Source organism: Harpia harpyja, chromosome 10 (genome assembly GCF_026419915.1).
Source record: "Harpia harpyja isolate bHarHar1 chromosome 10, bHarHar1 primary haplotype, whole genome shotgun sequence".
NCBI classification, from domain to species: Eukaryota; Metazoa; Chordata; class Aves; order Accipitriformes; family Accipitridae; genus Harpia; species Harpia harpyja.
In genome coordinates, this window is record NC_068949.1 from 29,238,591 (window position 1) to 29,264,178 (window position 25,588).

At 36.5% G+C, this 25,588-nt stretch overlaps 1 protein-coding gene across 1 annotated transcript in view; it reads left to right on the plus strand.

The window, feature by feature from the left end:
* The window catches only part of DNTT (DNA nucleotidylexotransferase), a 100,259-nt gene extending 75,000 nt beyond the window's left edge, over nt 1–25,259 (plus strand). The window contains exon 11 of the mRNA XM_052800169.1: nt 23,239–25,259. Coding sequence (XP_052656129.1) covers nt 23,239–23,325 — 87 coding nt within the window. The 3' untranslated portion in view covers nt 23,326–25,259. The remainder of the gene's footprint in view (nt 1–23,238) is intronic.
* The last annotated feature ends 329 nt before the right edge of the window (nt 25,260–25,588 follow it).

The following is a 25,588-nucleotide window of genomic DNA, read 5'->3' on the forward strand; positions in this document are numbered from 1 at the left end:
AAATGTGAGTTTCCATGTGTATTTCACTGGACTAGCCAGGATGTTTCACAGATAAATGATGAGTTTATCTTCACAATACCCTCTGGGAAGAAAGATGCTCTTGTCTTCGCAAATTTTCAAGTAAAGAACTGAGGCAGAGAAAGATTTAAGGCCCTAAAAATCCATTGATTTGAAGGGTACCCTGTTTGCAGTGTCTGGCCTGAATTTTCTCTTGTTGAATATCTGCCTCAGGACTTTGAAAAATACATAGGAATGTGTATATCCATGACGTTTCCCAAAGCCATCAGCTGTAGCTGTAACTGAATCTCCAGACCTTCTACAAGGCTGAGTCTCAACTTACATTTCTCCACTGCACTGCCCAAAACCGAAGAAACAGCATTAGTGAGAGGACTGAGAAGCAAGACTTACTTACAAAATTTTCCTTATTACTTATTATAATGCAGGAATTCTATGACAAGGGCAAGGAAAAAAAAAACCAAAACAAACCTTCAGGGCAAATTTCAACTGTCTTGACCATGAAGTCTAGGACTTCCATATATCAAATGAAGGACATGAATGGATCAATTGTCCCTTTTTGTGGGGGCACTCTGCTTTTGAGTCTGTCCATCATTGTCCACAATAACATCTAAGTCTCCCTTTTCTCATTTAATCCCAGACACAGCCAGTTTACTTCCAAATTTTATTTTCTGCTGCAAAACACAGATGTACTACAAATTTCAAAACAAGAAGTCATGTTAATCTGTTGACACGGCAGAATACTGTTCTTCTCTGCTGCATTCTCAGAAATAGCTAAATTACATCAGCTGAAATTTTCCATAAAAAAGAAAATTCTAAGGCAGATATGCAACATGAAAAATTTTAGACCAGGCAGCACTGAAGTTATAATCTACTTAAAACAGGGTCTTTTATCAAGTAGTGTCATTCTAACGAGAAGCAGGGAGACACCCCTCCCCCTTCTAAGTATTCCACTATTTATAATCTAATGTGTTAAATTAAAATTTTTTTTTCTTATTTTTAACTTTGCAATTTTTTATTAAGTTATTCCCATAAAGGGCATTTTGAACAAAAAGCCTTCCACACTGCCACCCAGTGTGTAATAAAGTCACGAATGTGCATAATACAGCAATGGTGTCTGTAACTGTGAAACTTGAGATGATGACCCATAGTGGAAGAGGACAAATTTGCAGTAAGTTGTGTGGCTGCCAAGGTTGATTAATTTTTAGAGCCATCAGGTTAGTAAGCTTAAAATCAGTGATTACAATAATTAGTAACTTTAGCGCTGTTTCAGGGAACATATACCCAAATCGTGAAATGTTTAGGGTATTTTTCTTAATTTAATTATGAAGACTAGAGAATCTTTACTATAATTCTAGTGCTTTTATTTAAAAAACATTTGACTTGGGGGGGAGGGGGAACACTAAAAACATGGATGTTTTATCTGTACCATCTCTTAAATTTAGATTGGAACATGAGCGTATGTATTTAATAAGGACATTTTTCTTTGTGGTAGGAAATCTTCCTTTCTCAAAGGAGAGCTTTCTCAAAGCTAAAAACAATCAGGAAGCAGATATCCCTTATGCAAGCTGCTCAAGATCCCTCAATACAACCTTAATTAAGGTTAATTAGGCACCATAGGTAAAAACTGAATCACATCTTTTCCATATTTCTCTCCTTGTTTGCTGAAGAGAGGTTACCTGATATCACTGGCTCTGTCCAGGCAGACAAGCTTTCATGCACAACTCTGGAACAGTCACTGGGGTATAATTCAGGAGCTGGGCCAAATCCATTCTGCTTCATTCTTCTTTTATTACTCTGTGTGCGTGTACAGCAAAAGGGATAGAAAGGTCAGGGAGAGTCAAACTAATTCTCAATCCTGATGAAGACCAAATCCTTTCTTTAAAAACACTTGTCTGTTGTCATTTAAAATTTTGCAAGCTGGTATAAGTTAATAAACCATGCTATAGCAGATATACTTTGATTATTATTTTTTTTTGATGGAAGGTAACAGTGCCTCTAAGAGATTGTATTTCATTATAAAAGACAACAGTTTCCTGGTTTACTCTATGTTCCAATATATAATTTGGTATACTTTATTCTTCTGTATTAATATTTATCAGCCCTTTGGCACTGAAGCTTCCTCTGTGGCCCACTGTCTGAAATGTGATGCGTGTCAGAGAATCCCAGATTCCCACGTTTGAGGGGTTGCAACAGGAGAGAGTCCTGGTTACTTTAGTGTATTTCCAAAGGGATTCTGACAGGAATAGGGAGCATTAACACAGCAGTTAGGAATCAATTACATAGCTTTGCAGAGGGGAACAAAAGGAACAGATATTTCCTCCAGGGACTCGTTACAAAGTTACACTGTGAAATTATTCCTCAGCCTTGATTTTTTTTTTTTCTAGTGTGAATCTTTTTTATATATTTGTGGAGTTTAGAAGACAGCATGCAACTATCAAACTAATCATTTTTTCAGTTCTGTAATAAAAAGGTCATTTTGTAGATCTTCCTTTGGTAGGAAAATTGTGACAACAAAAATTGCAAATTTACTACCAATTATCTGTCAGCCTCTTTTTCATAAAAAGATGAGTGGATGTCCAAATCTGTGCCTCTTTAGAACTGTGTCCTAAAGCTATGGAAATCAGCACTTGTATATACCAACTTGAAGTCTGAAGTTTCTGTGATTTACATCAGCTGGAGATCAAACCTTACAATGATTCCCACAGTTATGGAATGAAGAAGTTCGTGGATCAGCCATCAGGAAGAAAAAGAAATTTTATATTCCCTGTGTCTTATTGCTGTTGCCCTGGTTACAAATGGCACGACACATTTATGAACCAGGCCAATAACATTCTCACTGTAAAACTTTCCTGATTCATGAATGAACAATATGCTAAGTAAAGTAGAAGTGCTTTTGCAAAGAAGAATTTAATTTTTCTGTGTGAACCATAAGTCAGGTCACCTGAAGAATAGGCTCTTCCATAGAAAAAATAAGGTCTTTAAGTTGGAAACCATGGCATCACTGGTTGTTTTTACACCCCTCTGCATTGGATTGGGGGTCATTTATCGCTTAATCCACTATAAAGAACTTCTGGTTACAACATGCGTTGTGTCTAGACTTAATCAGGAGCTAACAGAAGTGTAAGCACTGACCTTTGTTAGGTATTTATGTAACGCAGTCATCAGTTCTCTGTCTGAACTGCAGTTTTTAGCATGCATGTATATATGCAGTTTGCTATATACGGAGATTTGAAGGGCACTTACTTTGCAATGATTAAAACTTTGTGATGTACTAGGGCAGTCGTTAGCAAGTTTTAACAACATCCTGACAGCTTTTTAACTAGTTGAAATGGAGAGAGATCTAGTGGATCTAACTAAAGAAGCTACAGCTCTAAACCCTGTTCTAGTTTTAAACACCTGTCTTTAAGCTGAATAACTATCATCTGCTTGCATGAGAATGCAATAAATGTGTGAATTACTTTCACTTTAATGTTTTATTATTTTTAAAGTGATTTTTAAAGTGGCTGGCAAACCACAGGGTTTCTATTCTTAAAGGAGTAGCTGTCCCTGAAGTATGAGTGCTTCTCCCCTTTTACAGTGTCAGCAACCTGGAATAAGATTCAGGAACCGCAAATGTTGTTGGCTGCTTCTTTACCAAACTCTGGTGCTATTAGCTAGAGTAGAGTATCCTTGTCATGCAGAAGGGCACTGCAGAGTGCCTGAAGCTGGACTCTATGATATTGGATTTTTGCACTCTTCACCAAGAGGGTCGGTAAGACTTAATGTGGAATTACTGTTCTCCCATGAAATGGCTCTCGGACTCAAGTGTGTGCTTTTCTTCAGTAAGAACGTTACTTAAGGAAAAACTTCCTTGTTCTCCAGAATATGAAATGCTATGGTCCAGTCAGCTTATAAACTTAGCATCAACTTTAACTTTGAAGTTTGCTCCACCATAAATATAATGTCTTATTACCTGTCTGTACTCTCTGTGCCTTTACTTTGTCTCTATGATTAAGCTCATCCAAGTCTCCATTTCTTCTTAATCTGACATCGTTTCATTCAGTTTTGTAGACTCCAATAGTTTTGTAGACTCCAATGTTGCTGTCTACTTTCTCCTGGGTACTATTAATAGCACTTCAAAATCCAGGGAATGACTGTAAAAAGGGTGGCTACAACTTAGTGGTGTAAAATGTCAGTTTGAGAAGTTACTTTCCTTACCCCAGTATTGAAAGGATCCAATAAGCTCTTGTGAGTTACCTAGAAAGCTACCGTACCTCTGGAAGACATAAGCTGTCTTTCTGCTGAAATGAAAATTAACCAGTTTTAAATATAGCTTAGATTCCACACTGTAAGCACTAAAATGAAATTCAAGTTCCAAAAACTTTATCACCAGGAAAAGCTGTGGTTTTAATTTAAGATAATTTTGTTTTACCTTCTGTTATTCTGATATTTGCTCTTAGCTGCTTTTTGGCATTGCTGCAAAACCTTTTTGTTGCTTGATACTCTTAAACTCTCCTATTCTTACAGGAACATAAATATGTTGGATTTTTCCCCCCCCCTGCCCCCACCCTTACTCTGTGTCCCTGGATGTTATCTGAGGTTGCAGCTTGCAGTTCATAAATACTAGACTGTCGTGATCCTGTTCTTTCTCATGGCTCATTCATTTGAAGATCCAATTCAGATACCCAGTCTTTGTTATAAACAGTTACAGATTTGCTGCAGTCTGGCTTGTTGAAGCTCTCTCTGCTCCCTCTTGTTCTCTGTGTGTAGTCACTGGATATAAAAGGTCCTTCTTCAGCTTCCAAAAACCCTGACATATGTGATTGTTAAGACATTATGCCTGTCACTGGTATCTGAATTGTTTACACTGATGATTGTGAAGACAGTTGTCCTGCAAACTTCCATTCCCATTGAAGAAAAACAGCCTAGATAACTGTTAGTGTTTAAAGGAAAGGTTGAATGAGCAGGCTGAAAATAATGTGATGTTTTATCAGTTAGATTCTTCAGGGTTGTGCAGCGTCCAAGCTCTGAACTTGGAAATGTCTTACGTGCACAGCCAAATCACTCTGAAATTTATGTGTAAAATTTTGCACACACTGCTGGTGTTTTGGCTCAACAGAGAAAACAATCAAGAATAGCTATTAACATGTGTGGAAGGCATTCATATGCAGACTGGGAGTAACGTCTTGAAGATGACCTACTCTATTTGTGCCCTTTCTTAGTCTGCAGTAGGTCCGCTCTTGCCTAGTAAATATGTCTTTTCTTGTATCACTTTGTAACAGGGCATTGTGTCAGGCTGGCAGACTGATGTGATTACAGTCAGCCAAAAGATCATGTACTGGTTCAGACATCTGACATCAGAGGGCATATTCAAACAAATTTCAGGTTTTCATGTTCTCTCATCGCTCTTTTAATCCTGATTTGACTTGTGAAAAGGCAACTTTTGAGAAGAAATTTTGACATTTGGCATGAAGTGACAATTGTGTGAGCTGAAGAGAGCATACATATTGTTGTAATGTGGCCTGAGGAAGGAGGGTGGTGCAGAGATTTGGCTAATAGCTTGCAACTCGGGTCACACTGTAGCCAAATTTTCTCTGTAGTTTTAAGCAGGTCATTTAACCTTCCTTGATCTTACTTCCCAACAGTAAAACCTAATTCCCACAATGCAAAGGTGCAGTAAGGATAAGTAGTTAACCACTGTGGCAAAAACTAGGTTTAATGAAGAATTTTGATCACTCAGCATTTTGCCTTTCCCTATAATTAGGAGAAAGAATAAATGTTTAATGAAAAATTTTGATCATTCAAAATTTGCTTGTTCTTTTAATCAGAGGGAAATTCAAAATGTTGACACTTTCTGCAAAGGTAAATGTTTTTGGAATCTCAACTTTGGAAACAATCCATGGACCAGACTGTTCCAACCCTCCAAAGCTCAGACAGCTCTTGGGGCTCCAAGCTCTGAGGCACTCAGCTTGGCTGGCTGCTTCAGGCTCATGGAGGATAAGCTCTGGGGATCCTGGTTCTGATGTAATTACAATGACTTATTTGAACTCCCAGTAAAGTGTCAAGCAAATTGTTGAGAAGATGGGCAAGCTGGCAGGAGTTCAAATAGGCTTAGATTTTTAAAAGTGCCTGGTAAACTAGGTTCTGTTGGATTTTTATTTTTTTTCAGGGCAATATCTTGATAATTACATCATTTTTATGGAACACCCAGGTTTAGGTGAGCAGGAAAATAACAACAAAACTAAATTCATTAGTGTTTTGCTGAATAGATCTGTTCACAAGGCAACGGGATATTATGTTTGTGGGACTATACATGTGTTAAGTAGAAATTTTGTTCCCTAGAACTGTCTTTTCTCTGGGAATCCTGGGAAGTTGCATTCCAGTGATTCTCAGCCAGCAGAATCCATATATCGTGTTTCTCTGTAGAGCTTGGTGTGAGGATGCCCCAAACTTAAGTACAGAAGATGCTTCTGAAAGGTCTACTGTGCTATGCAAAGCCCAGCCCTACCACTTATACCGTGGATAAATCTGGGTTTTTAAAATGCAGGATTTACCAACCTTTTTTACTGTTACTTCCTAACTAAACTCTCTTATCTGAATTAATTTAAAACTAGTACCATTACCGAATACTTCGGAACCCATGTTGTCAGAAAATAAGCTGCTTTTTGGTTGTTTTTATATTTTGGTAACTATTTAGAAACTATTCCTTGTAGCCACAGTAAAGAAAGGTGTTTAAAACTTCCTCACCGTACTTCACACAGTTTCAGCTGTAGTGGGATTCTCTATTGCTCCTTCCTTTCATTCAAGGTGTATTCACTATTCTTGATGCCATTTGCTCTTCAGCAGTTACTCAGAACTGAAAAGCCTGGCAGAAGTCTGCTGTATTCAGTGTCTGATCTGTAAGCACTCCCCATTTCGTAGGAGAAGACTCTGCATAAAACAGGAACTAGTTTCAACTGCTCCATGCCCGAAGTTCTGAATGATATATTTCCTCAGATTGTTATCTTTTGAGCACATGTGCGAGCATGTGGGAGTTAGGCTGAATGAGAGGTGGAATGGGCTGGATGCATTAAGCTGCTGCAGGTACTTTTCTCTATTTCTGCGTTGTGGCGGGAGATTTCTAGGGATGGCATATGGAACAGCTTCTTGGCTGCATCATGGCCATGTAGAAAGTGTCTCTTTCTTGCACCTTTATCACACTGCTACCCAGCAGAAATCCTCAAGCTGGTTGTGGGATCTAAGGGCTGGATTTGTCTTGCAGATTTAGCTTTTTATCTTATATAACCCCATATGTTTTCACAATAATATTCCAGAAAGTTGCTTTTAAGTCCAGTTATTACTTTATGCAGTTCAAGGCAGCAAAATTAAATGATGTAAATAATTAGCATTGCTTTTTTGTAAAAGAGTAGCTGGGGTTCCTAGGGTATAATAGATCGATTAAATTATTAGCATATGAATGTTCTTGCACTAACATTGTAGGTTGTTGAGTTTTTGTAAGAGGAGGGGCACAAGCTCAGTGTTATTTTGAAGAATCATCGGAGCAGAAAGCAGTTATTAGTTTTATGTCCTATGAAAATTTAAGATGGGAAATAGCTGCCTTAATGTTTTCTATTGTTAAAGAAATATTGGAAAAAATATGACACTCTACACAGAAGACTGTATATGATTGATGACAATTTTGCATTTAAAAACTATTGTGTGAATTTGAATGGCAGTAAATTATATTTAGTTGTTGAATAGCGAGAGAGGCGGTTTATATAACTGCTCTGAATAGTAAATTCACAAGATGCTCTGAAAACTTCATAATGGGACCCAGCTTTGCAAAACATTAAGTGCTGTACAGTTACAATGAAAATAGTAAAACCCTATGCTCCTAACTTTTTTTTAAGAGAAGTTTTCCTTAGGAAACCAGTATACACATGAAAGGGGAAATTCATCCTGGGATTTCTTCCACACTCCGAAGATCACTGTTGCACAGTCTTTAATTACTTGCCTGCAGAAAGCATTTCTATTTAGGAAAATCCTTAACTGACTCTTCAGGTGGGGCTTGCCTTGTCTGTCTTTGCATATATGAAGCCAAATGAAGGTGTGATGGCAGCCCAGGTAAATGACTATTATATGACTGTAATGCTTTGATGAGCTGGCTCAAGGGTGTATGTAACTTTGCTGAGTTCTGCTACTACCCATCTTTTGCCCACGTAGTTGCTTCACAGACAACCACGGTGTTTGCAGCAGCAGCCCATTCAGTCATGCCTGGCAACATACTTGAACTTCTAGCCTCCCCCATGATGTTCAAATTTTTCTCTGGCTGAGTCTAAGTCCCTGTTGCTGGCATGCCACTTAGCCAGTAACTTTTATTTTGAAAAAAGTCTTACCTGACATTGACCACATTGGTCAGAAAAGTTATGTTCATGTGGTAGCTTGGCTTAGAGGATGGAAACAGCTCTGACGAAGCGAGACTGATTGCAGATGGCTGGCCTGTTACTGAACTTTCCAGAACTTTATAAACAGGTCTCCTAATAAAAAGCCAGCTTTGTTTTCCAAGCATTGATTCTTTTCTGTCACTACCCAATACGTCATTTCTCAAAAACATGTATCACTGGGAAGAAGAGCTGGCTGTGATTCTATACCCTCATTTTATTATGTAAAGATGTGTAATATTCACACATTTTGACTGTGTATTCAATAGTTATGGTCTCAAAATCAGTTTTTTTGTGTCATCTGAGAACATTTACTCCATACTACCTTTCACTGAGAAAAGATGCCTGCAGAAGTTTACTTGCACAGTTAAAGAGACTTTTTTTACGATTCTTTAAAAACTGGATGTTATAGTCTTATTTTGGCAGATGCTGCTCTAACACTATGAAGTTATAATAGTGAGATAGTCAGCCTTGAGAACATCTTGATGAATTAAACATGCTGCAGCTGCAGAGTTTGCTTTAGATGTCTGCAGTAATGACTGGATTAAAGCTAAAGTAAACATAAAGATCCAAAGTTTGTAATATTGATTTCCAATGTGATCAGTTGCTCATACAATCATTACTATAATTAAACACTGAGTCATTGTAAACAGATGCACGTACTTCAATTTACATTCCAATTCTTCTCTCTCTGTCTCTCAAGAAAGTGGAAATTGCATATGTGATTTGAGGGATTTGTTCTTTTTGCACCTGCTCTATTTTTAAAAGTTAAGAATTAAAATAATATACTTTTCTTACCTCTTGGTAAATTAAAAAATGATTATGTATTTTCTTCCAAAGTGTGCTTCTCCCCAGTGTTCTCTTAGCAGTTTAAATGTTTCACATATACCATATGATTGTTCATTTTTACAAAGTCTGCGTGTAATTCATGTATATATTTAGCTAATTTAATCTCTTTGTAATAGCAAGCTGTACATCTAACACAAAGATAAATGTACCTAATTGTTGTTTCTTTTTGCTCGATGTGTTTTCTGAACAGTTCAGTGAAACCTGTATTACTAATGAAAAGAGAGAGCTCTCAAAATGCATAAGTAGGTGCAGATCCAGAATATTTTGACTATATTTTTATTCATTTTAATTTCTAGGGCAGTACAGAGCCAACCATTTTCAAGTGTTTTAATTCAATTATTCAATCAGTATGCTTGGGTAAGTTATTGAATGTGAAGCGGGTAACATAAGTCTCAGATTTTCTGTTAAAAGAAAAAAGAAATCAATTGAGAAGAAGCTAGGTAAAGAGGAAGCTGGAAAAGGAAAAAGCCAAGGGCCAGAAAGGAAAATGGGCTATGGAGTGGGAGTGAGAATGGGAAGTCTGTGGTGGATGTACAGATTTGATAAGGAAGCGCAGAGTGACTGGACAAAGCGATGGGGAAAGGAAAGGGTATTTTTGATTAGCAGCTGCACTGTGGAAAAGAATATGGGTTGGTTGAAGAGGCTGAGCTAAAAAGGGGCATGAAAAAAGAATGACAGGCGAGATACGAGTGGAAGTTTATGGACTAAAAAATAAATTAAATTCATCAGGCTAATGCTCTAAGCTGGCAACAAGAAATGGGTAAACTTTCAATTGCCCCAAGTAACTGAGTAAACCATGCTTATCTCACTTTACTCTGGATATGGCATGAGTGGAGCCTGAAGTTACATTAGAAATCTGAGGGGAGAGATCAAGGCTACAATTTAGTATAGGGAAGTAGGGAAGAGAGGGAGCTAGAACAGATACAGATTGTAAAAACTCAACTTGCTAAGACTGATTGATCCCACATTGGCCTGCAACCCCAGATTGTTGCCAGGGCTGTCAGCAAATATTTGTTAGCCCTGTGGCACAGTATATTTCCTGCCTAGTGAAAGAAGCCTAAGTACTTTAGAGGAATTGAAGGAAGCAGTATTTCTTTGAAGAAAAAGAAGTCTTTATGCACATACATAGGAAAACTGAATTAAGGTTAAAATACAATCAACCACATTCTGGGATTTCTTAAATTGCAGGTCTTTGATTTTGCAATCTCATTAAAGTTATTTTGAAGTGGTTTGTTTATAATAATCCCATATGAATTACACTCAACTGTGTTTCATAAAATTGAGGATTCCGCATTTTTCTTGTTTCATTCATTCATAGGAAGCTCTATAAAGAAAAATACAATAAGTCAACTTAAGAGTATTTGACAAATTAAGCTACTGTAAATAACATAGACTTAAAGCAAAGCAGAAGTATAGCTAAAGTGGAAAAGTAATCCCTGTTAATATTTTTAAGGACTTTGTGATAGGACTCAGATTGTCAGAGAACTACAGGGGACAATAAGGTTTTTTTCTGGTTTTGTTTACAACAATGTGCTATTTAACATGTTAAAATTTTTGTCTCAGTTGTCAGATAGGAAGTTCCAAGTTTCTCTTCACTTTGTGTGCCCAAAACTGAAAACATATTCTTATAGTCTGGATGGTAATGTATTATACTCTTTATTTCTTGTGGAAAGTTTTTAATTATTAAAATTGTAGTGGAAGAGTGGATGCATAACTATGTACTGTTTTGCAACAAAGTAACCACACATCTGTAATTTTAAACAGAGAAGAGTTCTATTTTATGCACAGCGTGGTCTTGTTTACAAACTAAATTTTGGCAAATAAAAAAGTGCTTGTTCAGTTAAGTCAACAGATAATATTAATGTTTTTTAACGTTTTATTTTTCAAAGTGTCAGCTCATCAGCACTGGCCTTTTTCTTTCTCCTTCATCAAAGCTACTTGTAGTAATTAGGTTGCATGTAGAAGGCCTGAAGGTATTTTGTTACTCCGTGTTATGAAATAATTAATAGGATAACTGCCTAGAATATCCTAATATTAGCCTGATTATTCTATTTTTCTCAGTGAATATACTTCTTATTGTTCAGAAATTTAATATGACTAAACCTATAGCTAGATTTAGAGAGTAGTTGTGTAAGAGAAACATTCAAGTATGGTATTTCTGATTAAAAGCAAAGGACATGTCCAGTGGTAAAATGAAATGAGAATTTATGATTCTGGCTTCTATTACCTTCAAAAATTATTCATGCCCAGAATTATTAGAATAAATTCCACCACACTATTTTGCATCAATACCATTACACGTGATTTTGCCTGAGGGTATTGAGTCAATGGGTAATGCTCGTAATACTGCTTTTTCAATCATGGTTTGTTGTAATGTCATTTCAAAGAGTCATTTTTTTCTCTCTGATTTATTTATCATCTTATTTGTAGCTGGATTAGGAACAGATTAGTTTTTATTTTAAAGTAGGCATGGTGATGTGAATATTACTACAGAAAATAACAGTTAAACATGAAAATTACATTTGGAGATAATATAATGTCAGAGGCACTCCAGGTTATTTGCTACTGAAAACCGTTATGATACCATCAAAAGGAAAATGCACAGTGTCTACACAGTGCTGTGGAATATTATTATTGAACTTGATGAAATACTTCACATTTCTAGCACAATTAGTACTTCAGCATTTATGTTCTATAATTATCATGAAATTGTTTGTACTGTTGATAGTCTCATTCATAAACATAGCATAAATATTTAGCAAAATGTCTAATTACAACCAAAGCAAAAATCACCAACACCCAGTCTTAAAACAAAACCTCTTTCAAAAAAAACCCCAACCAAACAAGAAGAGATTGGGAAAAACAAGGAAGAAAAAAACACCTGAAAGCTGTTAGTCCTATTGTTTAGGAAAGTACTAGAAGATAGATGCTTAGATATTATAGCAATCCACAAAATGTAAAAAATGTGTATTGACCATAGTGAAGAGAAATACTACTCAGAGTAAAATATACTAATGGGTAGTTACTACACAGTTCCTTAGGGCTTGATTCTCTCGTGTTTTTTCATCAAGCAGTGTCTTATTCTGAGAATGCTGTCTGACTGACTAGTGATGGAATAAGATGCTGTCCCTCTCAGGCTGGCTAGCAGTATGAATATCAGGACCATGGAGAAATTTCGTTTTTCCATGTTACATTCCGACAGTGTTCATGCTACACAGGATAACCATTGAATACAATTATTTGAAACGTCTTATATAATGACAGGATTGTATGCATTTTTATCTGGAAATTGCTTTAGTTGGACTTTTTTTTTTCTTCCTCTATTCCCTCCCCTCCCTCTCCATAAAACCATTTAGCTCGCTGCGAAAGTTACTGATTACAATGATTCTTGTTAGCACTTTGTCTACCCTAATGAGTCAGCTAATGATTTCAGAGAAGTAGCCACCATTTTATGGATTGATGTTACATTGTATTCACATACTTTCATTGTAGATTGAAAGCACTCAACCTCATATCGCTCAGTATATTGCAGGAATTTATGGATCTTCTGTAACACTTTCTCTACAGTTGCTTTACACAATTCTGGGTCTGTAACTGGTGTAAAATTGCAAAGCTATTTGCTACACTGAAGCTCTGAGCAGATTTATGTTTTCTACCAAAGATGTACAACATTCATTCTTGTAAAGTTAACAGTAGCATATAGAAGGAAGAGAAAATAGCTGGCTTCCTGATCAGTGTTTGCGAAGTATGCTTTCATATTGGTCATTACAAGTCAATAAAAGGGAGTGGAGCTGGTTGCAATGCTGAAGATAGGCTGCATGGCAGAATGTGACAGACCTGAATGACAGATGGAAATCCTGGGGCAGGGTCTGCACCCGTTTATCGATGGCCATAAATACATGGATTGAGGAGGCGCACATCCAGCTGTTGAAAGAAAATAGAATCATAGTCCCTGTGGGTAAACATTGATATCACCAAATTCTGCTACTGAAGTCAGTATTTTTTAAGTGTTGATGGCAGCACTGGGCTCCTGTTAGTTATTTTAGTAAACATCTCTATATACTACCACGTGTATTCCTTTTTGACATATAGCATATAAAATAAAATCACAGCCTGCTGTCTTGGTTAGGGTGATGCTCAATGACTCAAATTCTACATTGCAAGAGCTGGAGTTAGATATTCAGGGAAGATTTTAAGGAAATATTCTTGAGAGAGGCTAGCTTTCACTCACATCTCTTGTATTTATTATAAATCATACTAATCAAGTAATGTTGTTTGTCTTTAGGTTAGTAAATTCAAATATAGACACAAGCCCGTGGTAATAAGCTCAGCGAAATACTTCTTTTCTTTGAAATCTGTTCCTTTCTACTGCTATGGAGAGTTATTGTGCATTTTCTCATAGGTTTCCTCAAACCTTGTGGCTTATACCTTTCAGAACTATTAGCTGTCCCAGTTAATGCATAAGCTGCCTGCAAGAAACCACTCCAGAAAGTGATTGGTTTTGATAGTGGAGAAGGTGGGAATATCTTTTTGTGAGTAAACAAATTATGAACAAGAAGTGATTGAAACACTTTAAGTTTGCAACATCCTTCTTCACCCTCCCTTGCAGCTGCTATTCTTGCTGAGTCACTTTGCAGGCACTACCTGCATCTTCCTCTCAGAAACCCACTCTCTCAGAAATCCATTAAGATAAAACAAAAACAGGTTAATTAATATTTTTTATTCAATCTGCTGCATGGCTTTACTGAGACCCTAAGTAGTTTATCTAGACTATTGCTTTTCCCCCACCTTCTCTTTCCATTACTTTCTATTCTAAGTGCCCTTTCATTCTTGCTTTTTGGCTGGCTGGTGGTTGGAGTAGATTTGTATGGTTCTGTAAATTTTGGTTGGAGTAAAGTGTTCTGAGTAATTTTATTAGAGATTTTAGTGTGAGTTAACATCTACCTGAAAAAACAATTCAGAAATGTCTGTACTAAGATTCCACTGAAAATTTCTTTTCACTATTTTCTTCAGTTTTACCTCCCTGACTTGTTGTATGTGTTGCACTTATTCCCCATATGAAAGCGCTGAACTGCAGAAGCTCATCAGCAGGTTTAGTACTGTAAGAAGTGTTAGCACAAGAGGCACCATTAGCAGGTCATGTCAAGTCACTCGATGACACTCTCCTCCATTCTGTTTTTTTGTCTTTTGCTAGTCTGTTACTGCCATCCTCCCCTTTGTCCTTCTCTCCTCCTTTTTTTTTTACTTATTTTTAGAAAATATTACTAGCATCTCCATATTTATGACTCCAGGATAAGCCTAATTGAAGTTGATGGGGATCAAGAATATAATCAACTCAAAGTGTTTATTTTGGGACTTGCAATAACTTAATTGTCAATAAATAGAACATCCAACTAGTTGTGCCATGGAGTGAATTTGGATAATTTTTCATCAATCAGTCTGTATAATTTGATTACCTCTCTTCCAAGTGACCTTTCTGAGAGAAGATGTAAGTGCATAGCTGAAACACAACATATGTTCTCCCTGTCTGTCTTGTCTTCTCTTGGGCTTTCCTGACTCAGTTTCTTTGACAGTGGTCCTTGTCCTTGTCACATCCAAGAATTCCTAGACAGCTGCATTCAGTGTGTCTTCATTCAGGATGGCCTTGGAACTCAGCTTTTTGTTTGAAAAATATGCTTTCCTTGCCAGAGGTTGACTTTTCTGTGACCTTAGCGTTTTCAGGTTTTCTTTTGGTTGTGAGCTAATGGAGATATTCAGGCTAGTGAGGCAGAGCAGGCTTCCCAGGTGAAAAGCAGCAGTGAACTTGCATTATTTCATGAGGCTTAGGTGCTAAGGTTTACCAGAAATCCATGCAGCTCACTGTAGTCAAATGAAAAAGCCTATAGCACTGGACCGTCTTTAAATTTGCACTGAGAACTTATTTTTCTCCTCTTACTGAATTTGTGTACTGTCAGTCATAGGAACTAACATTTAACTCTCAAAAACAGGAAACAACTGGAATTATATTGATATAAACCATTAGGTGTTTGCCTAAGGACTTCTAGTTGACAAAATCCATGCAGCAGAATTGAATTACTGAATCATATGAACTTCTTCATATAAAATTGAGCCAGAAAGATGCATGCTTTTCTAATGTAATAATTTTTTTGCAAAATTTTAACAGCTAAGATAACAATATATTTTTTGCCTTCTGGCGTCTTTGTTCCTTCTTTTTTTCTTACCTTTCAGGCAGATCTCATTTCTGCTTTTAAAGAATTTTGTAGCGCAAGCCCCAAAACTCTTTTCCTTGCAATTCTGATCACACAATAAATGAAAATGTGACTAGTTCAAGCTTTCAAATGTCTATTTATTTCTTTCTCCTCAGTCTTTTGTGGGTTAGAAGCAGCTGCTTGAGGCTATTGTCACATATTACATTTAATAACCATATATCAAGAAACAATTTTATGTACTACTGCTACCTTTTTAGAAAAATTTCACCAATGGTTGTTTTAGCATTGATAGAAATTCTTCCATAAAAGTGACAGTTGTTTGCACCTATTCCAACTTGTTTGTTTTATTTCTAATTATTGTTATTTCTAACATTTTCACATATGATAAATAATTTAATGCTATACCCATTTATTGTCAGAATCTTGCTCTGAACTCAATAAAGTATGAGCATTGAGTACAGAAGATAGCTGCAGTCAATCTAAGAATTGCGGGAAGTGTTACGACAAAAAGACTTCAATGTATTGTTTTGTGGACACATGATTGTGCAGACATTTTTGACGCAATGATCAGACTCCCTCCTTAGCTGAATATCTTCAGCACGGTATGCAGGAGTTTAGATCAATATAGTCTGCAAATCATAAATCATAAAATAATGAAATATATACTTACATTGTGAGGTATACATTATAAAAGGCTGATTTATGAAAAGTAGCATCTTCCTAAAAGTGTCTGCAGTCCTAGTGTGACCTGTGTCCAGTGGTGGTGCATCAACACTTGTTCGAGCAAAAATAGCCCCGTGGCAGAGAACAGATAGGGTAACGCTCAGGTCAGGTAAACATATGTGAACATTGCCACTGCTAATCATGTAGAAAGTATTTGCTACCTGATGGGTTACTTATGTTTCTGCCTTCACAATTCTTCCTGTAAGCTCATTTTATTCATTTAATTAACAGCTATTTATATTGTTTTACTGGGTATAAATGTTATTTGAGCAAATGGAATCAGAGAAAAAGGGAGTGTGAGCAGTTTAATAGCTTTGCACGTTTAATCTAATAGGACATCTTAGTGTATTCTGTAAATTGTAGGTCTTTGGTGTTATGGTGCACTGCTTCACTGAATGCAGTGGCCTTTCATATCTAGAGAAGTGCTTTCACACCTTGGAAGCTATTGCAAGCAATGTAAATAGCATCATCTCTGCATTAGTCCCATGTATCATTAATTAAAAAATCTTTAATTGACCTGGCATAAATGATGACATGTGAAGATGTCACTAAAGTGACAAATACATATGTAAGACAAATTTAAGGTGCATTATGGTATCTTTTACTATGGTTGATTAAGCAAGTCCTGTTGTTACCATCATTCATATACAATTGAGTTTACCCACAAAACTTATTTTTAGAATGGACTCTGTCCAAGCACAATGAACAGTTAAGTTCCGAGTTTGCAAATAACAGTCTGTCCTCTTCTTTTCTGTTGTTCATTTATCATTGTCATGTTTACTGCCACTGTAATAATTCCAGACATGTGAAGTGATGGGGGTTTAGACTGCTTGGTATTCATCATTCAGTATACTGGAAATACTACAAAGTTAGATACGATGATATTTCCATTATATCTCCATTTTAATAATTTAAAAAAGGAAAGAAAATATTAAGGTAATTAAACTGATGTGAATAGATGTCACATGTTAAACACCATATAAAAATCAGTGAGAGAAGACAAAAATTAGATGAGAAGATCCCTAACTACCCTATGTAAGAGTTTGCCATTTTAAAGCATGCAACATCATCAGGATACAAAGAAAAGATTAGAATAAATGTGTATTTTAATGATGTTCCCAGATACTTTTCTAGAAGCAAAGTTGTATCAAACAGTTTTGTAATTTGTTAACAAGATACTGTTGGCAATATTCTGTGTCATCCACTCCACACTGCCCCCCCGCCCAATTTATTTGATGAAACAGTATGTCAGAAGGAGTCCAGACAGACCTTAATGATTACGGCCCTTCAGGGTCTTTTGCAAAAGGAGGGAGGGTGCCTCCTACACAATGTCATAGTTTTCCAAAGGATAATGAAATCCACTGGAGTATGACTGCATTCTTTCTGAATTACAGCTGCAGAGCAAATAAAAGTCAGCACTATGAAAAGAATAGGAAAAATGGCATATGGAAGGAAATTCTTTGGTCTTTGAAAGGGCACAATTTTGCTATGACTTATTCAAGAATAAATGCTCAAATAATGTATAAAGTAGAGTTGGGCCAGTAATCATCTAGGAAACTTCATAGTTAATTCCAGTTTTAAAGAAGGAAATTAATCAAATTTCCACCATGTCTCACCTTCAGATCAGTGGGTTGCACATGTACATACGTTGTACATACAAATCTGCAGCTCTTTGCTCTCCAGCAGATTCTGTTGGTTCAGAACCATTAAATCCCATTTCATCTATGATACTGTCTACATCATCCTACAGGCTTTTATTTTGAGGTACTTGTATTCAAACTAACTTCCTAAGTTCATCTCAAGATGGGGAAAAATATAACGAAATGCCACAGTGACAGGCTGAGAGTTATTTATAGTATTACTCAATCATTATAGATTATTCAATTTGGTATTTTGCAACACACTATTATTACCAAACTATTTGGTAATAAAGAGTAGGATATCAGCCTACTTGTAATCTGATTAAATGTGTGCCCTTCAAGAAGGCTGAGTTAATATTGATGGAGAGCATGAGTAGATTTGGTTTCAGGAAATTTGTGTACACAAAGCTGGCGGAGCAGTTGTGGGCAGAGCGACAGCTTCTATGTCTCCTGAGCGAGCAACCTCAGCAAAGTATAGTTTTGTTCAATGCAGTGTCAGGAGGTTGCTGTCACTGCAGTATTTTTCCTTCCTGACCAAACAGAGGAAAGGAAGATGGATGGCCACAGTAGAGGCAAGTGTGGGCTGGGTGTCTAAGCAGTATATTTTCATTTCAACAGCCTAAAGGATTTATCTAGGCTCACTGAAAGTACAGGTTGTTTAATACATGAACAGTGCATATCCAGTGGCCTAAATTTTCATATAATAGCAAGATCCTTTGTGTTATGAAAATCAAGAATTTGTGCACAGTAATGTCTAGTAATCTCTGATTTCTTGAGATCTTTTCTTCTACATCTTTACTGGACAAATTGCTAACCATATTTTAAGGTTTCCTATCCTGATGTGTAGGGTCAACCTACTTGTTAAACTACTTAAGAAGTAGGTTAGAGGCACATGAAGGTACTCCAAAAATGAAAGAGAAAAAGGGGTCTGAGGTACTTTCCAGTGCATTCAAGTTTTCCCCATTATTTAAATGACCTATATACAAAATCAGTAAAATCAGTATTTGTCCCCCAAAAGAAACGTGCTGTTGGCCAATGCTGATTTGTATAACTAAAACTAGAACTCTACTTTATTGAGTAATGGTTTTGTTTTGCTGGCTTTGTCATATTAAAATGTGCGATGAAACCAAGTGACAATAGTAGTATAACATCTGTTTGAACTTTGGCAGTGCTAGTTAGGACATCAGCAGCAGTGCTAGCTCTGTGCCTTCACTCTCTGCTTCTCTTCCATCAAAAGTGTTATTGATCATTAATGCCAAAATGAAAAATGAGAGGTAGCTGTTCACATAAGAAAACATTTGGATGGCAGCTGTTCTGCATTAGGTGTAGTTAATGGTCGTTTGCAACCACAAATGTAACATTTACATCCATTGAAATAACAGAATTGATTAAATGGGATAAGAGCAGAGTGATACCAGCTGCTCCAGAGCATTGTTTTTTGTAAGTTTGATTGATGTTGATTGGGCATGTCTTGGATCTGCTGAATATTAGTAAGAAGCTGAAAAAAAATCACAACTAGGCAAGGAGTTAATTACTTCTCTTAAGCAAAAAGAAAAGGAAAAAGGAAGAAAGAACAGTAGTGAATGCAATAATCAAATTTGCATCGCTGTATAAGCTCTGCATAGATTGACAAAGAAGGAAAATCACAGGTTATGATTAACATCAATAACACTTACACTGCTAAAGCAGTTGGCAGATATCAGCTAGAGATTCATTTAGAAACATGGCTTGTAGCTACTGAGAATGGTATTCAGCATCAGATACTTTGTATTAGAAGTTTTCCCTGTCAAGCAAATGAAATGAATTTTGCTTGCAGAAAAACATAAAGTGACAGAACAAAAGAAATGGGATGCAATTTGGGGTCCCAGAGATATGAAGAGCTTCTATTAAAGAGTATCTATAACATCTGTCTACAAGTGTAAGATCTTCTTTCTTGTTTTACTTTTCTGCAGTAATGTAGGTGTATGGATTGCCCTCTCTTGTTCTTAGTAATAGTAAAAGAAAAAAAAAAATCCCCAAAATCCTGTCCTCCCAGGACATACTCTAGGAACAAAATATCCCCAGTATTGTTAGCTGATGGACAGCTATCAATGTCGTCTTTCCTTTTCTTTTATTCTGTTCAATATCTTCTTTTGTACCATTTTTTCTACTCCTGTCTATATGAAAAAGGATCAGTTTTCCATTGGTCAGAGTTTTCGGTAGGTTCTTTTTATTCCAGAATCTGACATCTGAACTTCCTAGGAAAGAGGAACATTATTTGTCTATGCTTTATAAGCAATCTTTGCTATTGCAGACATAACTTTGAGCTGTCAGTTCATTATGGATATGTGCTTGTTTTCAGCTTTTCATGCTCCAGCAATGCTCTGTAGTTGTCTGGGGCACTGTCCCAGAGGCTAAATATTCATATGCTGAGAACTTCATGGTGGAGGATAAAATACTTTAGAAAACTGAAGACTGTTTTTTCACTACAGGTGTCAAAGCAAAAATGCATACCATGTTTGTTCTGATTTGATTTTAAAAAGAAAAAATATCCCTGAAGCAATGCGCCAAATTATTCCCTCAAATTTCTCATATGGTGTGTTTGAATATGCAAATTGTCTTATATAAGTGGAATTCATTATGGAAAAGTGTAAACAACTTCATATACCTTGTTAAGTACCTTTACTGTGCACTCTAATAACAAATCTCTGATACATATGGAATGTATCACTGCCTGAAATCAATGCCTTTACAGTAGAGCTGAATACAATGTCTACTGACCTCAGTGTGAAAACCTTTATTTCAGTGGGTTTGGTTTGGGCAAAGAGCAACGGATGCACGACAGTTCTGCAAATGCAAATCTGGGGAATATAAATGCCAAAGAGTTAATATGACAAGCAAGTAGCTTCTGAGCATGGCAAGACACTATTTGTGAAGACTGCACTGTACATATTGATGCAGGGTATTACAGAAACAGATACAACTTTAGAAGTTACTTTCTGATTTTGTAATATATTTTATTAACAGAACACATTACGTCATGCTGCCATAATTACCATTGACTAATTATTTGCCTATTAAGATTGTTTTTGTCTAATTAAAGATGAACTGTCTCGAAATAAAATAGTGAAAATGTTCCATATTACTTCACCGTATAGCAATAATTTGCTAAGGAAGATAAATGACTTAGTAACTTTGGATGATTTCAAGAGGATATGAGCCAGAACTGCTCTTCAATACCTACTTTGCTGGTTGAAAACTCTGGAAGAGCAGAATTGGAACCTCATATTCTGTCCTTTCTGTCCTCCCAAGCTCAAGGGAACACTAATGGCCTCTGGCTCTATTCACTCAGGAGCATCTAACCTCTACCATCCAATTTAGTCTTCATAACCTTTCTAGCACAGTTAAACTGGCTTTCATTCTGCTTTGTGGCATTGAAAGATAGCTGTTAGGAAAGCTGCCAGCTTAACTATTCTGGCTGTTGGAGCTGAATAGCATCAGCGAAAGACGGGCCTTTTCTGTAGAGTTGGACTTAGAGCTTCAAATTTCAAATACCTCTACACTGAAATGGAAACAAGCTTCTGATTTGGTTGAATCCCCAATGAAGTTTGAGTCCAGTGGACAATTAATGTTACGTTTCACTTTAGGGGTTCGGTTCTTCATTATGCCTTGGCAAAACTGTGGCTCCTAACAGGACTGAGATATTGGATCAGGCACTGGAAAGAATGGGACTGATGGAGAATAACAGTAAGCCAGGGGGTACCAGCTGATGAGGTGAATTTTACTGGTGATGCACAAGCATATTTCAGGTGCGGCATGAGGCTTCCCTGGGCTCAGTGGTTTTGCTTATTCCTTCTGGCTCATTGTTCTTTCTGCTTTCCTTCTACTGATGCAGCAGCTTAGACTGTGTTATGTAGCCTTCAAGTGCTCTGGTGCCATACTGCTTGGCCAAGCAGCATCACCAAGTCTTTTCTACCAGTGTTGATGATCTTCTCTGCTGACTGATAAGTAACAGGGGGGTTGAAAGGAGAAAGAGTGAAGTGTCAGTAACGAGAAGCAGGACCTACCTGTTCCAGTAATCTGCCTACCTGCTGCTTTCTGAGTCCCTTGAATTATGTGATCTCAACAGGAGTAAGAGACAGGGAAGCACCATCCAGATCAGGGAGTGAAGGAGAATAAGAAGGAGAGAACACAGAGGAAAAAGAAGGAAAAGTTGTGAATCTCTGGTGCCAGAAGTTGTTCCAGCGTACCCTGGGCCTGCTCTGATCTGGTTATGGACTGCTTTTCCTGACCCATTCCCATGGGTATGCTGGACAGCATAGCCCTCCTGGAGACACCGCTTGGCAGCTGAGAAAGCAGAGGTGCTGATACAAATGTCCCTAAATTTTACAGTACTCAGTGATTTTCCTGACTCAGTGGAATTCATCAGTGGGTAATTCTCTGGACAGCATCTCCGCTTTCACAGTAGAAAGTAAATCCAGATTATGAAACTTTAACCCTGAAGTTTTCATGACAATGGAGTTTGAGATTGTTCAAAGCTGAACGTGGATTGAGACTTAACTTCAAATGACTCAGGAACTGCTGAACTATTAAGTATTCTTTTCCAATAGATATTAGTTTTTCTTGTGTCCAAACTCCCCTAAATGGTGAGGTTTCACTGTTTTAATATTCATCTACCTTAGCAGCTTTTTAAATTAATATTGTACTTCAGTGATGAAAGGAATTCATAAAGCTTTACTGTATCAGTCATCTTAGGGGAGGTAGGCTTGTGGGTGGTTCCTGTGCAAGAATACTATCCTGTATTATCAGAAGTGCAAATATGAAAAAACAAAACTGGTTTTTACTGTAAAACATTCATTAGGAGTGTGTGTAAAAGAAAAAAAAAAAAAGTTGCAGTTGTTGATCCCTTATTTTCGGCTTGTTTTTCCAGATGGAATATTTTGTCTTTTCAGATAAGTATATTTTAGAAATTTGGAAAGCGTTGATGCTTTTAATGCTTGGCTATACATAGTTAGTGTAACCATTGAATCAGCTTGAAAGCATTTATAAAGATTACTATATTAATTTAAAAAACATTGATGTTTTTATGAAGAAAGTCAAGATGTTGACCCTCATGGAAGGGAAATGTAGGTTTTATTTGAGTTCTAGTCCTAAAACTTGTGCACAGAGCCTTGAAAAAATAAATCAAAACAAAGAATTGTAAACTATCATTAGAACTGAAAGCATCAAGCAGCATTAGAATTATTTTTTAACTTGCTTTCACATTTCAAGGTCAGCATACTGATGAAGACTGTATTCTAGAGAGGATACAATGGGTAGAACTGTCAAAAATTAACTCCTTTTAAACAGCAGAAAACATCAATTGAAATTTCCTTTTAACACCCTTATTGTCTTCCTTTTTTTTTAAAATTTTTTTCACAGAGGATCTTTCTCAAAGCTGGAAGTGAGGAAGAAATCTTTGCACATCTTGGCTTGGACTATGTCGAACCAGGGGAAAGGAATGCTTAAAATGATTTGCCAGTGTACATTCATCAGTTGACAGCAATGGTCTTTCTACCTACCTTGTGGTCTGATTTAGATATATATATATGTATAAAAAAAATACTTGTTTCTATGAAAACTAAAAAATTTTAAATATATATTAGTTAGAAGCCATTATACGTGCTAGAAAAGAAGAGTATAAGTTCTTCGGAATCCTTTCCAATGTTTTCCATTTTATTTTTTGAAGTTTCTACATGGGAGTGACAAGATAGAGCTTGTTTTGGGGGGGGAACTTGAAGCTGGTGAGATTTTTGCTTGTGATAGGAATTTAACATTCCTGTGAACAATACTTGCTTGTTAAAATGCTGTCAGATATGACAATACCTAAATAATACAAAATATTTGAGCTGAGTCCAAAAATTACTGAAATGCATGCTTATCTTTAACTGAATTTCTTAAGTATTTTGCTGAATCCATATATAAAATTGCTACTGTATATAAGGCTTAATGACCTAGGCAGTAATTAGTCTGGCAGTCTCAGCAAGTTGAGGCTTGAATTGTAATATTTTTCCAGGTAGGGTACCACGCTACAAAAACTGTAAACAAATAGAGAATTCAGTGAGAGTTAAAAAATGTTTCACAAGAAGGGAAAGAAAAAGTGGAATAACTCAGTATCAATCTTCAATTGTGAGGAAAAAATACTATAAATTTGGAGTACTCATTTGGGCTAAAGAAGATTCAGGTTGTGTGATGTGATGGTCCTCATTCAGGAATTTGAACCATAACCTGCATGAAAACAGCTGCTTTAACTGTTAGGCTGGTGCCTGCTCCAAGTTGAAAGCTTTTAATTGTCTATGCTCAATTTATATAGATGGAAATTTATTTATTAGTATATATATGCGCATTGGGATGGAAGTTTACCTGAACTGTCTGGCTATTGGCTGCTCTAGAATGGTATTCCCTCTTTTTGGTCAGAAATTCATCTTGGATGTGAGAGACTTTCTGATAAAAGTAATCCTATGAGATGTTTTGGTTTCAGAAAATTTCCAGGTAGCTCTTGTGACTGTAATGATAATGAAGAATTTGTAATACATTTATTCTTTAATGAACAAGGGCATTTAGTGCTTTAGGACATGAAGTTACTTACTGACCATTCATTTGTCATTTGTAGAATAAAGGTGATTAAGAACACCAAGACTGGTCAAAAAAATTTCTTTCTTAAAAGTCTGAACTTTATTTTCTCTGTTAAGGCTGATTTCACACCTTGGCATGACAGGGGGAGAATGGCAGTGACAGGGCTGAGCACAAAAATTATTACTGACAGCAATGGCGTCCCATATTCAAATGATGGCAATATTCCGTGGCAACATAGACTTGAAGGTTCTACTCATGCATAAAAACATATGCCAAGGTTTAGAAATACAGTGCTTAACTACAGGATGAATGACTTGAAGTGCAAGTGCCAAAGCTATTGCTGGTAAGAGAAAATTAAATAGGAACTTCTGAGAAACTGCTTCCCCAAAGGATGATTTGCCTGGTACAGCAGACAGGATAGTACAAGTATTAACGAAACTTCCAATGTACAGTTTTATATGCAATCACCTATTTCTGGTTGTTAAAATAGGTAGTAGCTGTATTTTTGTGAAATGCATTCATTATCATGGTTAGACTCAGTACTATAAAAACACTTTGAAAATATGAGTTCACATTAAATTCTATTTATTTGTTGCCCAGATCTTTTAGGATACAGTTTATGCACCCCACATTCTATCTCCTCTACTGTATTCAAGAAAAAATACTCTCGTCAGTTTAATGCATTTATTCACCAGGCTAAAATGTTACAGGATTAGGCACAAAAGTGATTGTAGGAAAATGAAGACTATTTCAGAGCAAAGGTTCAGTTTTTGTTACAAGGATCTCATTCTATACATACACCCATCTATCTCACAGGTAGTGGGTAGATTTCCTAAACTTTAGCAAACAACCTGAAACAAAAGCTAAAGAATGGCTCTATCAGACTTACTGCAAGAAATGCATGCTATGCTATGAATCCATTCTATAATTTGTGATAATCCTAATTTTATGGTATAAGCAATTTAAATTCTGTAATTTAAACCTAATTTGGTGCCATTAGTAGAAATGAAGGCAAGACTTTTTTTTTTTTACAGTTATAGTTACATGACAGTTTTGATACTAAGAAAAAGTATGCTGAATTTGTTTACTGGTTCCTTTCAACTGAGGAATGGACTTTTAGAGGACTGCATCGTAAACTATTCTAAAACCTCAGTCA